This window comes from Vulpes vulpes, chromosome 2 (genome assembly GCF_048418805.1).
Source record: "Vulpes vulpes isolate BD-2025 chromosome 2, VulVul3, whole genome shotgun sequence".
Classification (NCBI taxonomy): Eukaryota; Metazoa; Chordata; class Mammalia; order Carnivora; family Canidae; genus Vulpes; species Vulpes vulpes.
In genome coordinates, this window is record NC_132781.1 from 119152512 (window position 1) to 119166069 (window position 13558).

The following is a 13558-nucleotide window of genomic DNA, read 5'->3' on the forward strand; positions in this document are numbered from 1 at the left end:
CAGGATACCACCACCACCACCACCACCATCATCATTATCATCAAATTAGCGATTAGTAGGCATCATGTGCCAGAAGTAATTCTGGGTACATTTTCGCATGCGCGCGCACTTGTCAGCCACCTGAGCCCTTTGGATAGAAGACTCCCTTGTGTCTGGCTGGAACATAAGGATTCCTGGCACTGGGCACTGGTTTAATAAATGAATCAATGAGAGAAAAGGCTTCTTAACCCTGGACCTCCATCTGTCTTCTCCATGCCCTCATCAGGGACTGCAGGTTTAGACAGGCCCCGGCTCTGAGGGGCTATGATTTTGGGAATAGCACAACACCCTGTGGGCTTACAAGCTGCAGCAGCTGTGGTCTTCCTGGCAGCCAAAGGTACCCATTATGCCATCTTGCATGTCCAGGCCTTGCCTGTGACATGCCTGAGGCCCCAAGGGTCATCTTGCCTCAGCTGCCCCAGTGCCAACCCCACAACCCTTCCCTCCTCACCCACGTAGGCCGGAAATTGTTGCCTCATTGCAGCCCCAGTAGCTCCAGGGCAGGAAACGGGCCAGGTTTCTGAGGCTGAGCTCAAAGCAGAGGAATATGCATCAGCCCCTTGGCCAGGTTCCCCAGCAGCCAGGGGGGATACCTTGTGAATATTCTTGGAAGAAGGAGGAGGGTTGCAGCCTGTCCTGGGAGCTGGAGCCAGGGAGATTAGAGGTCTCTTCCTCCTAGGCACTACCTTGGCCCTCTCCAGTCTCCACACTAGCATCCATCCATCTCCACCCCAGGTCCTCATTCTGTCTTCTCATCTGGGGGCTAGGCACACACAATCAAACATGAGTTATTTCTGATTTTATTTATAATATAAAAATGTTCAAGTGTCAACAGTCAGGTGTTTGGACATTTCAGGGCAGGGTTCCCATTTGGTTGGGTTTTTTTTTTTTTTTTTTTTAAACAATTACCTTTTTTGACAAATTAGCAGTGGACCCAGTTTTGTGGGGGTGGGGGTGGGGAGGACAGGGGTGGAGAGGGAGTGGAAGTCATAGGTGGCTTGGGGTCTGGAAGAGTTGGTGTCATTTTATTGCTAAAAGGGGAATCAAATACACTGTGGAGTGGCTCTTCTCGGTCCCAGCGTGACCATGCATCCAATCTAAAGAATCTGAAATGCAAAGGACATGCAGGCATAAAATAGAAAAGACAACCTGTAAACGAAGGTGCTGCAGAGGACGGAAGGGCATCCTGGAGGCCATAGGTGAGGAGGAGCCGCAACTTTGGGGCCCTGGCAGAGCTGCCCCCTCCCTGGCGCCAGGACTGTTGGGAAGACCTTTCTCAGTGCCCCCTCCCTTATTAGCTGTAAGGAGCGGGGAGGCTCCCTCCCCTGTCCTGGTTGCTGTCGCTGGGACTCAAGTCTCCCCCTGAATGTCACCTGACCCCAACTCCAGCTCCAAGCCTAGGAGCTTCATGGGTCTGGGACTCAAGATCCTGCCTGGGGGCAAGGCTACTCCTGGCCTCACTTCCTTCCTCAGGGCAATCCCCTCCCCGCCCCCACCAGCACCCAGCAGGCCTCTTCTTTGCCAGCTTCCTCTCATCCTTGCCAGCTTGAGATCCTACATCTCCCTGACTACCCCCCCCCCCCACCCCGCACTCCACCCCACAACCCGACTTCTCTCCAGGAGCTCCAGATTAGCGTACAGCAAAAGGCACCACAATATAGGTTTCTATTAAAGAGTCAAAAAATTGGCCCATCTGTCTTTTTTTGTTGTTTCTTTTTTTTTTCCTGAAGCTGTAAATCAGGATGTTACATATAAATAGTTTCCCTATAAAAACGTCTTTCCGTTAGCTAGTATTATAAGACAATTTTTGCTAAAATGAAAATAAAACATTTTGTTATACTTTTTATCTTTTATAGAAAATAAAAATATTTTTATTTCTTTTTTTCCCCTCCTTTCTCTCTCCAGGCGGTGGTCTCTGTTCTCCCTAAAGACAGTGGGGCAGGCGAGGCGGAGGGGGCGGCGGGGGCCCCTAGAGGGGCGCCGAGTCCTGCTTGCCCCGCGGGGGCGGCCCGCGGCTGTGTCTGCTGCTGGCCCGCGTGCTGCGGCTGTCCAGGGAGTAGTAAGTCCTGCTGTCGGCCGCCGGGCAGAGCGGCGGCGAGTCCGAGCGCAGCGCGTCGTGCGCCGCGCGCAGGCCGAGAAAGGGCGTGCTCTCGGCCGCCAGCGCCCCGTCCGCGTCGTCGTCCGAGGCGGAGGCCGAGCCGCCGCCCGAGCCGCTGCTCGGCGACAGCGAGTCCCGCGCCGCGCGTGCGCGCTGCGCCGCCAGCCCGTTGAGGCGCGAGCGGCGCCAGCGCCGGGGCCCCGCCGACGTCCTGCGGGACGCGCCGCGGGCGCGCGGGCGCGGCGGGGGCGGGGGCGGGGGCGGGGGCGCGCACTCCTGCGTGGTCTCGTACTCGTCGTCCTCCGGGATGCGGAAGGGGCTGGCGGGCAGGCTGCCTAGGCTGCCGCCCAGTGCGCAGGCCCCGCGCCGCGGCCCCGGCCCCGGCCCCGGCCCCGGCCCCGGCCCGGGCCCCGCTGCAGGGTAGTAGTAGCTGTCGTAGCTGCGCTGCATGTCCGCGCCGGGCCCGGGCCCTGGGCCCGGGGGCGCCGGCTGTCGTAGTAGCGGCTGCTGCTCCGCCAGGCGGTAGCTGATGGGCGCGGCCGGCGGTAGAGACACGGCGTGCGCCGAGTTGGGAGACGTGATCTCGAAAGTCGGCACCTGCGTGGCCAGCGAGTAGTGGAAGTCCACGGGCGAGAGGCGCGCGGGCGTGGTCAGTGCTGACACGTACCTGTGGGGAGAGGCAGAGGCGTGGGCCGGGGCTCCGCGCCCCGTGGAAGGGGTGGATCCCAACGGGAAGCCGCGGTCTGGCCCGGGAACCCCGCCTGCAAGAATCCTCACTGACCTGACGCACTTTCCTTAACCTCTCCCAGGCTCGGGTTGCTTATCTGTTAAGCGGGGGTCACCACAGTGCTCATTCCATGGCGTTGTTAGGATGATTCCTTAAACGAATCAAACGGAACGTGCCAGTGCCTGATGATGCTCCGTGAAGGAGCCCGTTGGGTGTGGGGGATGCCGACAGTCACCACTATTTCGGAATGGGTACTTTAGGTCAGGCTCAGGCTGGGGCATTTGACGCGTACCATCTAATGCAGGAATTCCTAAGACTCTTCTGTTAGCCCCACACTACACACGAGGAAACAGACTCAGAACATTTAAATGACTTGCTCAAAGTTCATAGCCCCACGAAGTGGTGGAGTGGGGATTTGAACCAATGCCGGGCAGGAATCAGAACTTAGACCCCGTTGCTTTCTAAAGTCCCCATTAAGGGAATCCCTGGGTGGCTCAGCGGTTTAGCGCCTGCCTTTGGCCCAGGGCGGGATTCTGGAGTCCCCGGATCGAGTCCCAGCAATGGAGCCTGCTTCTCCCTCCTCCTGTGTCTCTGCCTCTCTCTCTCTGTCTGTCATAAATAAATAAATAAATAAATCTTAAAAAAAAAAAAAAAAAAAAGTCCCCATTACTCTTTCAGAATCACCTGTCTTCCCTCTCTCAAATGCACATCCAATTAGCTACCGTTCCTGTCTCCTGAAACACACACCATAGCCAGCTCTACTCCATTCTGGGCTTAGTTGTTCACTCCAGTCATTAATGCACTCCAGGGCCTCTCCTCCACTGTATGCAATTTCCAGAGCAATCTTTTAACATCACACTTTGCTTAAGGGATCCTTCCTGCTTACCCATCCAGGGCCCACATTCTAAGCAGAGCCCATGGCCATCAGCCACATCTACCTGGCCCGGGCCTATCTGTTCAGGCCCACCTCCGCTTCCCTACAGCTCACCCTGCTCAGGGCACTTCACTCACTAGCCATGTTCTCAAGCGCCTCTGCTGGAACAACTCAGGATGCTCCCCTTGCCTGGAGTGCTCTCCCTGTGTCTCTACCTCCCAACCACTAAGAAGTCCTATTGCTACTGAAAACAATAGCTACTCCTAGTGTAGGTAGGTAGGCGTCAGAGAGCTACATGCACAGGATCTCTGATGGCCTTCAAAAGAACCATGTGTGACAGGTACTGTATTTCATGATCTACAGCTGAGGAAACACAACACAGGGGTGATCAACCTGCTCCAAACCACATAGGTGATGGAGTTGGGCTTTGAAAGGTTGGTCTTGGAAAACCCGGCTACTTTCTAGAGCCTGTAGTCAGAGACTGGGTCTCGCCCTGGTAGAATAGCCTGTGCCTAGTATGTTCCATAAGTGGCTGTAAGCTTCACTGGTTTGTGTCTGTGGCTCGGAGCTCCTCAGGATCAAGAACCAGGTGGGCCATCTCTGGGTCTCCAGGTAGGCCTGCTAAGGGAGGGCTGACACAGAGTAGGCTAAGTTAGAGCAGGAGAACATTTTCTCTCTACTCCTGCCTGGAGTTGCCAGTACTATGCACCTTTCTCTGCTGTCCTCCCACAGACCCCACTTGCCGAGGGCTAAGCAAGGTGGAGGGCTGGCCTCCTGTGACTCCTGGCATGCAATCAGGGAACAAGGGGAGTTTCCTGGTTCTCACTCCATCCATTCCTCAGAAACTCTGGTGTCTTGATCCTTGGGTCTTGCTGTGGATACTGCCAGGGCCTGAAGTCACTCTTAGCTCGTGCCTAGCCGGCACTCCTTGCAGACTGCCTCCCCTCTCACCCTCCAATCTGCTCGATCTTGGTGTCTTTCTGTTCCTGTCAGGTGACATGGGGCCTCTGGGTGACACCAGGGTAGGGCTACCATATGTTCTGGTATGTCTGGAACAGCCCCTTTGTTCCTGATGTTCTAGTACAATTATTAACATCCCCTTCTACTTTGAACAGTGTCCAAGTAGGACAATTAAATCAGATGGCCTCTCCGCACCAGGGTCCAGTGGCCCGGCTGCAATCCTGTCTGACCAGCCTGTCAAGACCATGCTGATGACCTTGAGCTGAGCATTGAACCTTTCAGGGACCCTGCTGGCCAATCTGAAATACAGGCATGAGAATCTCTAGAGTGTCTCTGTGGTGCCCTCAGGGACAGCCCTGGGTCAGCGGTGCCATTCTCTGGCCAAGGTGGGGCATGAGTCACAAGGCAGGAACTGACCTCTCGCTATGTGGGGAGTCACGCAGGGAGTCTATGGAGTCGTGGTAAGGTGGCCCAGCAGCCCTGCGCCGCTCTTCCAGGCTGTAGGCTGCTGCCCGCCGTGCCCGGGCCTCCACACACGCCGGGCTATTGCACTTGCTGGTGCCTACTGATGACAGCATAATGCCCGACTGGGAGTCGGAGGTCAGGCTTTCAGAACGTTCCAGGCTCCACGTGTGGCTCTCATGCCTGGAGGCCAGATGGAGGAAAGGTGAGGGATCAGGAAGGGGCAGGACAGCCCAGCAGGTGGGGTCCCAGGCCCATCCTCTCCCTGGTTCATTTCATTTCAGGCACTATCCTTTTTCACTCTGAGCCAATGTGTTGTATCTTGTAGTAAGAAGGAGGGCTGAGTGTCCTGTGGATGGGTGAGCTCCCATGTGCACAAGCCTCTTTTCCTCTGTGCCACCAGCCAAGCTCCCCCTGGCCTTGGCCTGGGGCCTCCTGTCTGGGACCCTTCCTCTCCTATGGTTTTCAGCCACCTGTGTCAAGACCACAGCCCTGGTGGCCAACACATGGGGGCCCTGCCTATTCCATGCCACTTCCCAGGGAAGAAGGGGGGCAACCATGTTATTGCTTGAGCTCTGTGAACCTTTGTGCTGGGGCAGACCTCCCCACCTCTAAAGAAAGGGAAGCTAAGGTGGACTAGGTTCATATGGGCCAACTCAGGAGGGGGCATCAAATAGGTCTGGGTGTTTGAATGAGGAGGCACTTTACGCCAATAACTTGGTGCCCATACTAAACGTCAGGTGGGAGCATAGTGATGCTGTTGTTTCTCAGAGGCTGGTTTAGGCTGAAAGAGGAAATCTGGCCCTCTATGGATCTAGATGAACGTTTAGTGGTGGGTTCTGGTCCATTTCCTTCCTCTGACTCAGGGACTCTCAAAACAGAGCCTAGCCTGGCTGGGTGTGGGGGGGTTCTCTTTGTATGTCTCCAGGAAGATGTGTGCATGCCTTCTGTGGGTGTGCGTGCAGGAGTCTGCAAATCTGTGTGGGCCTGGGTGGTGCCCACCTGTGGCTGGAGGTGGGTGTGGCTGTGGAACAGTGGTGAGAAGGAGAACAGGAGTGGCTCCCAGAGAAGGTGGTCTCGGTTTCCCTCCGGATGACATGGTCTGTGGCTGGCACGTTCTTGGAGATATACTGCAACAGACACAGTTGGACAGGAGTTAGTGCTGGGTGATGGAGTTGGCCCTCTTTCCAGGTGGTGATGGAGAAGCAAAGCGCTAGCTCTAGGTTGGGGAGTTGTCCACTGGATAAGTGACTTGGTATTAGGGCAGCGATGACCCCAGCAAATCAACCCCTTGAGGAAGTAGGTAGAGCAAGGCCAGTCATCCTGGTGAGGCCAGGCTAGCAGGCAAGGCTGAGCATGAGATAGGCTGGCTGCTGCCCTGGCCTGGCCTTGCATGGGGCATGACGAGGCTGGCTAGCCAGTGAAGGCTCAAAGGGGGTTCTGGGAACACCACTCACATCTGCCATCTGGATCTCCTCAGGGTCCAGCCGGGGGTGGCTGGGGCCATTGGCCAAGCTCCGGTTCTGGTGGGCTGGGCACATGTTCTGCCGGAGGTGACTATGCATCTGCTTCCGCTGTTTTCTGCACAGGAGAAGGGTGTGTTAGCCTGGTACCCACCCCCCACATGTGTATGAAGTTCCCTAGCTATCCCTCCAGGGGAACTCTTCTCCTTCTGCCTGGATGCCAGGGCCTTCTCCTGCTACTGCTCTTCCTGCGCTCCGGCTGCTCGCAGATCTACCTCCTCCACTCCTGATCTACCTCCTCCACTAGCACCACCAGCTTGGATTTGGCAGGACCTGTGCGAATGGGTTCTGAGCTTTGGCTCTGCTGAGAGACTAGAACTCCACCATTCCTAGCTGTGAAATCCTGGGCCAGTTACTTAAAACTCTCCATGTTTCACTTTCCTTATCTTGAAGTGGGTGACCACTTTCCCATTCCCAGTCCACTGAGAATTAAGAGCAGATAAAATACTCAAGCAGTGGTTCATTCATTCATTCATTCGCTATTTCTTGGGTTTTTACCATGTGCCAGATGCTGTTTTAAAACAGAGAAGATGACAGACATGATCCCTACCCCCATGGAGCTTGCAGGCCAGTAGGGAAGGCAGATAATAACCATATAAATTAATGAACAAGGTACTTTTGGTAAAGTGCAATGAGGAAAATAAAACATGGAGCTATGGTGAGCTATGCTTGTGGGACTACTCTACTTTGGCCATAATAAGTACCCAGTATGTTTGTTCTGTAATGATCCATTACGTCACTCTCCTTGAAAGGACTGCACTGGCCCTCTCTCACGGCCCTCTCCGCACCCTTGCTCTGGCCTCTGAGGGCTCTGTTCTGATCCTTCACTGTGCTGGTCGCCTCTGGCCTCTGCAGCTCTGCATATAACACTACACTCACTGGAACACAGTCGGCCTCTTCACCTGCTAACTCCTACTCTTCTTCCAAGCTCAGCCTAAAAGCTTCTACCTCAGGGAAGCCCTTCTTGGCCTCCAGCTGAGACTAGGCACCCCCAAAATGTACCCCGTTACACTGGACACCTTGCTTAGAGCACCAGCCATGTGCCTGGTGGAGGGCCTGGTATCCAGGAGGGCACTGAATGAAAGTTTGTTCATTAAATGAATAAATGCACTAGAGCTTAGAATAGGGGTTTGCTTTTCTCCTAGTTCTTGACCTCAGTTTTTCTTGTTGGGCCCAGTCTCCTCTGGGCTCCTTGAGCTCTAACTCCCAAGGCTGGCAGGGCCTCAGATTCCATGTGTAGGCACAGCAAGAGTCAAGACTGAAGGACTCAGTCCCCTAAGTAGTGGTTAGGCCCAGACCTGTCATTTTTTCTGCACTACATCACTCTAAAACTGTCATGGACTCCCTATCATTTATAGGATGAATCCAGGCTCCCTAGCTTAGGATTCAATGCCCTATGCCCTGGTCCCTTACGTGCCCTTGTACGTCCAGCTGTCTTCTTAGAGTCCTGTCTCTCTTCTTCTTGACCCCGGGCCTTTGCTCCAACTAGTCTGGACTGCTTATGCTCTTGGAACACAACTGATCCTTTCTAGCATTTGTCTGTTACCTTGCACTATTCTACAGGAATTGCCCAGCACCCCCTTTCTGCACCCTTCTTCCCCTTGCCTCGAGGTTCTTCCCTCATCTTTCCTCTGCCTAGGTGTGACCCAGCCTCATCTTTGCTGTGTTCTGGCCTAGCTCTCTTCTGGGTGGGACTACACAGTCCCTCCTGAGGCCTCTTTGTCCCCTGGGAAGGTAGCCTGCCTTTCTGTGCTTCCCCATGCCCAACACAGCTGCAGTGTGCCTGCCTGCCTGCCTATTTGACAGGGCAGATGCTCCTACACAGTGTACTCCAAGGTACATACTAGGATCATTCCCACTTTACAGATGAGGACTCTGAGAAGTCTATCCATTTGCTCAGGGTCATGGCAAATGGGAGAGCTGAATTTGAACCCAGATCTTTCTTCTTCCAACACCTGTGCTCTTGACAATTCTTATTCACTGCTCTGGGGCCTGTCTTCTCTTCCCTCTGCTCCTGCTTCTTGGCCCAGCCCTTTGGACTTGTACCAGCTCAGAGGCCTCTGCAGGGGCTGTTGGGGCACAGGAGGGTGGGAGGTGGTTAGGCCAGACATCGGGGTGGGTGGAGGTGTTAGCAGTCCTGGAGGCCCATCCCTAGTTGGCCTCCCGCAGGCCCGGGTGCCTGGCACTTACTTGGTCTTGCAGTAGGCGACCACGCAGACAATGCCCACCACCAGCAGTGCCACACAGATGCCAGTAATAGTCAGGACCCTCTTCTGGTACAGCTCCTCGGCTTCTGCAGAGGCAGAGGTAGAGAATGTGAGGGAACAGGGCAGGAGGCAGATCTATGGGGACAGTGATGCAAAGATGTCCCCCTTCCCACCCCCAAAGCTTTGGGCTCTTGTCAGCTCAGGGCCTCCCAGCCCCTTGCATCTCCTTCCCCAGCTAGCCCCTCCCTCCTGGATTGCCTTCTGTTGCCCCAAAATCTACCCACCACAGATCTGGTCCCAAGTGACTACCCCTAAATTCACCTTCCCAAACCGTACACCCTGCCCAGAGCATGTGAATGGAAAATGCAGGGGGATGGAAGTGAGTAGGATGGAGGTGAAATTCCAAAGACTATAGTGGGGGCAACCCATTTTGACCAGCAACCTTGACCGACTCTACAATGGCCTCAGAGAGCCTGGATGGGCTGGGCACAGGTGTTCTTCAAGGCAGTGAACATGTAGACCCTGGGCAAAGGCCTGGTTTGCCGTGTCAGCTTTGCCAAGAATTGGAGAGTAGTTTGTGCTGGGCCAGTGACAGACCCAGAGGTTGGACCTAGGAGGGATGCCAGGAGCAGGGACAGAGCAGACCAGGCCCATAGAGTGGGGCATGGAAAGAAAGACCTTGGTTTACCCCTGGGCCTAGAAAGCACATGGCCCTGGCCCACTCCAGCCTTTCCCTTTGCTTTGAGAAGCCCATAAGTGGCAGCATGGTCCCTGATGCCTACAACAGTTCTTGTGCTCACGGAGCAGCCCCCACCCTTTCAGAGGAGCTGAGCTAGGCTGGGCTTCAAAGCCGTCAGAAAGAACCGACTATCCCCTCCACCTCCCATTTCTTGGTGGGGCAACTCCAGCCCTTCTAGAGCAGAGAAAACAAGGAGGAAGAAAAGGAAAAAGGGGACAGCAGGAGCCTAGATACTCCTTGCCCCTTCCTACACCTGCCAGCTGGCCCCTTCTCACAGCTCCCTCTCCCCAGTACAGGGACACATGGAGGCCAGACCCCAACACCTAGGGAGCCCTGGGAAATGTCCCTAAGTCCTTGGGTTTGCAGCACCTCCAGTGTATACCCACTAGCAAACACTGGGAGTCCAAACCCTCCAGACACACATAGCTTTAGAACTCTGCCTATCTGTACACAGACACCTTCACAAAAGTTCTCTCATACATGTCTAGGGAAGCATATACATACACGCCATCATGCAGTCTTAAACAGCCCTCCACTCTGGACCCCCCTCTCTGGGCTCCGTGATCCATGTCCTGCCTCCAGTTCTCATCCCTGCCCACCGCCCGCCCCCCTCCCAGTCCTCTCCAAAGGGATATCTGTCTCCATCACTCCTTTGAGACCACTCTGGTCATGGTCACCGACAATGTCCTACTGCAAAGTCCCAGAGTCATCTGCTTCCCCGACAGCTGACTCCCCCGGTTTGGCCTACTCCCCCTGGATGGTTCTTCTCTCCTGGGTGTCCTCCTCCCCCACTGGCTGACCTGTTCAGTTGATGCTTCCTACTTCAATTGCTGTTTCCTACTTTTCTATGTGGGCCCAGAGGTGGAAGGGCCCAGAGCTCACAGGCTGCTTTCTTCCCTCCACCTGCCCTCTCTCCTCTCCTGATCTCATGCAGCTCATGAGATAGTGAGATAGTGAAATCTATCATGAGATAGATTTCAGATAGTGAAAACTATCTGTATGCAGGTGACTCTCAAATTTGTATCTCCTGCCCTGACTTCTCCCTGAGCTCCAGACTCCTCTACCCAAGGGCCAAGGCCAAACAGAAGTACAGATTCCCCAGCTTCTTTCCAGACCTGCTCCCTGCCCTTCTCCTGTCCGTGGCAGCCCCTGTTTTCCTGTCACTCTGGCCCCAGACCTTGGAATCACTGCCAATGAGTCCTTTCTCCCACCTGCTCTGATACCTGGTGCTTTAGCAGTGCTTCTCAGCTCTGCCTCCCAAGTAGAGTCTGGCTTGGACCACTTCCACCACTTCTAGTTCAGTCCAAGGTGATGTCAACTCTCACCTGGACAGCTGGTCACCTCTGCCTCCACTCCTCCCAGCCTGTCCCTCAGCCCAGTCTGTTCTTTGCCCCAAAGCCAGCAGACCATTTACTTATTTTCTTAAAACTCACAATGGCTGCCCCCTGCAACTTGAGTCCAAACCAAACACCCAATATGGTCTAGGAGGCCAAGGTACTGTCCCAGCCTTCCTATTACGTCCCATTGGTGGTCCAGTCCTCATGTCTGCTGTGACCAGAGTTGCTGGCATTCCTTCTACCCATTGATTAAGGCAAGCTCAGTCCAACCACACCATCCCTAACTTGCCGTGTCCCCTCCTCAAACACTCCCCCCGCTGTCTGCAGGGTTGTCTACTTTCCATCAGGTTTTAACCCACATGTTACCCCATCGCAGAAGCCTTTCCTGGCCACTTAGCTAAGGTAACTCCCTCCCCAGCTAGGCACCGTCCCATCACCTTCTTTTATTTGGCATGGCACTTACCACCACCTGATATCTTTCCTGTTTGTTGTCTGTCTCATCCTGTGAATTTGAGCACCGGGAGGGCAGGGACTCTGTATGCCAGATCACCAGTCTGGCAAATTCTGGGGTTCAGTAGATGCTTGTTGAGTTGGTGCAGGAATGGACATACAGACCACCGTTACAAACACAGACGTATTTGAGCCCACTCACATTCACCTTCACACCCTCACAGTGCCACCTGCACGAAGCTCAGCCCTTAACACAAAGATGTCCCGCTGCACACCTTCATGCACTCAGCATCCTGTACTGGGAGGCCTCACAGGGTATGTGACATCTCCACCCCCCACAACATACACACCCCTGCAGGTCTGCCTCACATACCCCTGCCAGGATCATACACACCACGCAGACTCAGCCCTTCTCCTCCCAACCCATCACTGGCAGCAGACAGACACACTCTTGCATAGACTTTGAGCTCTGTCTTCTGAGAAGAGCTGATAGGGGCTAGGTGGTGAGGGAGCTAGTGCCTCCCCAGACCTGCCTCCAGAACAGCCTTTTCATACTGCAGGTTCTGCACTGCATCTGACCCCACCAAAGCCTCGACCCTTCTGAGCCCCTGCATTTTTCCTGCTGTAACATGTCTGGACATTTGAGGTTGGGGTGGAGCCTCCCAGCACAGAGAGAGGACAGATGACCCCTTCAGGTCCCTTCCCACTCAAGGTGTCTCCCAGGGCCCAGAGGGCAGTAGTGGGAGGTAAGTGAGGTTCTGAGCCAGGGAGCAGGAGGGCAAGTACCAAAGGCCAGCTTGCCCTAGACCCTGGCTTGTCTTGCCCACAGGCGAACACGCCTGCCATTGTGGAGACAGTTCATGGAGGGAGTGACAGCCTCAAGCAGATGGCAAAGCCTGGTAGACAGACACAGGGCAGGGGCCAGAGGCACACAGGTGTTCTCAGCTGCCAGTGCAGTGCAGAATGGAAAGCCATGGAAATGGAAGTGGGAACAGAAAGGAAGATTAGAGTTAAACTGAAGAGGATGCCCCTCTGCACAACTCTCCAAGCCAGGATTCTGTGGCTTCTGGACACCAGCTCTGCAGGGGCCCGACTGTTGTCCGGCCAACCTACTGGGTAGCACAGCTCAGGCTGTTCCTCCCCCGTGAGGCCTCCCAGTGACCAGCCTCAGGCAAGGGGCTGCCACTGTACACAGGGCACACAGTCTGAACCCTAGGGTGCTCTGCTCTTCTGAGCTCCTTGTCTCCCCCAGATCAATATAGTTTATGATAGGACATCTTGGTGGGGCCAGAGGAGATTTTTGGAATCATCCCTTTTCCATTTTGGGGGAAGGAAACTAAACGTCCAGCACACATGGTGTCAGAGGCTGCGGAGAGGAGTGGTGTGGATGGCACTGACCGATACATAGAGCTCCATACCCTTTAGTTCAAATCCAAGGTGCTCTGGCAGTGCAGAAGAGAAGAGGGTCACAGAGGGGAAAGGATGGAGGGAGAGATACAGAGAGAGATGGAGGAGTGGGGAGGGCGGGGGAGGGCAGGAGAGAGAGAGAGAGAGAGAGAGAGAGAGAGAGAGAGAAACGTTGGTCAGGACTCTTCAGACACCAGCAGCCAGCCTGTGAGGTGAAAGCAGGTTAGTGGTGTCCCCTCCCGGCCTCCTGAGCCCCCACCCTGGCATTCAGTCCCCAAGACCCCTGAAGGAGGGTGGAGAGAGGAAATGTTAGGATCAGCAGGCAGGGCAGGTTCTTTAGAGATGAGTTGTGGGGTTAGTACCTGGTGGGGAGGCAGAGGCGCGAGAGTCAGTTGGCAGGTGTCCCAGGGAAGAGAGGTGAGTGGGGTTGGTGGTCTGAGGAGTCCCTATTTCCCTGCCTCACCCTGGCTCCAGTGCCAGGATTTCCATATTCTCATGCCCCGCCTGGAGACTGCCTGCTCAGCGCTGAGCTCATTCATTAGGCCCTCTTCTCTGTTCAGAACAAGGGCATGGGGCTGCTCAGGCTGGCCCTTGGCTGCATCCTGCCTCCAGAGGTGTGGTTGGCCTGCTCATCTACAGGGAGCCTGGGCATGGAGACGCTTGAGTATATGGGGAGAGGAGGAAGCTCCAGGCAGCAGGTCATTTCTCCACATGACACTTGCAACACCCTAGAAG

General features: G+C 55.0%; 1 protein-coding gene across 1 annotated transcript in view; it reads right to left on the reverse strand.

Moving 5' to 3' along the window:
* Window positions 1-823: 823 nt before the first annotated feature.
* The window catches only part of NRG2 (neuregulin 2), a 242900-nt gene continuing 230165 nt past the window's right edge, over window positions 824-13558 (reverse strand). Inside the window, exons 18-23 of the mRNA XM_072749755.1 lie at window positions 12835-12858; window positions 8874-8976; window positions 6618-6741; window positions 6163-6290; window positions 5116-5343; window positions 824-2804 (exon numbers count right to left, since the gene is read on the reverse strand). Coding sequence (XP_072605856.1) covers window positions 2009-2804; window positions 5116-5343; window positions 6163-6290; window positions 6618-6741; window positions 8874-8976; window positions 12835-12858 — 1403 coding nt within the window. The 3' untranslated portion in view covers window positions 824-2008. The remainder of the gene's footprint in view (window positions 2805-5115; window positions 5344-6162; window positions 6291-6617; window positions 6742-8873; window positions 8977-12834; window positions 12859-13558) is intronic.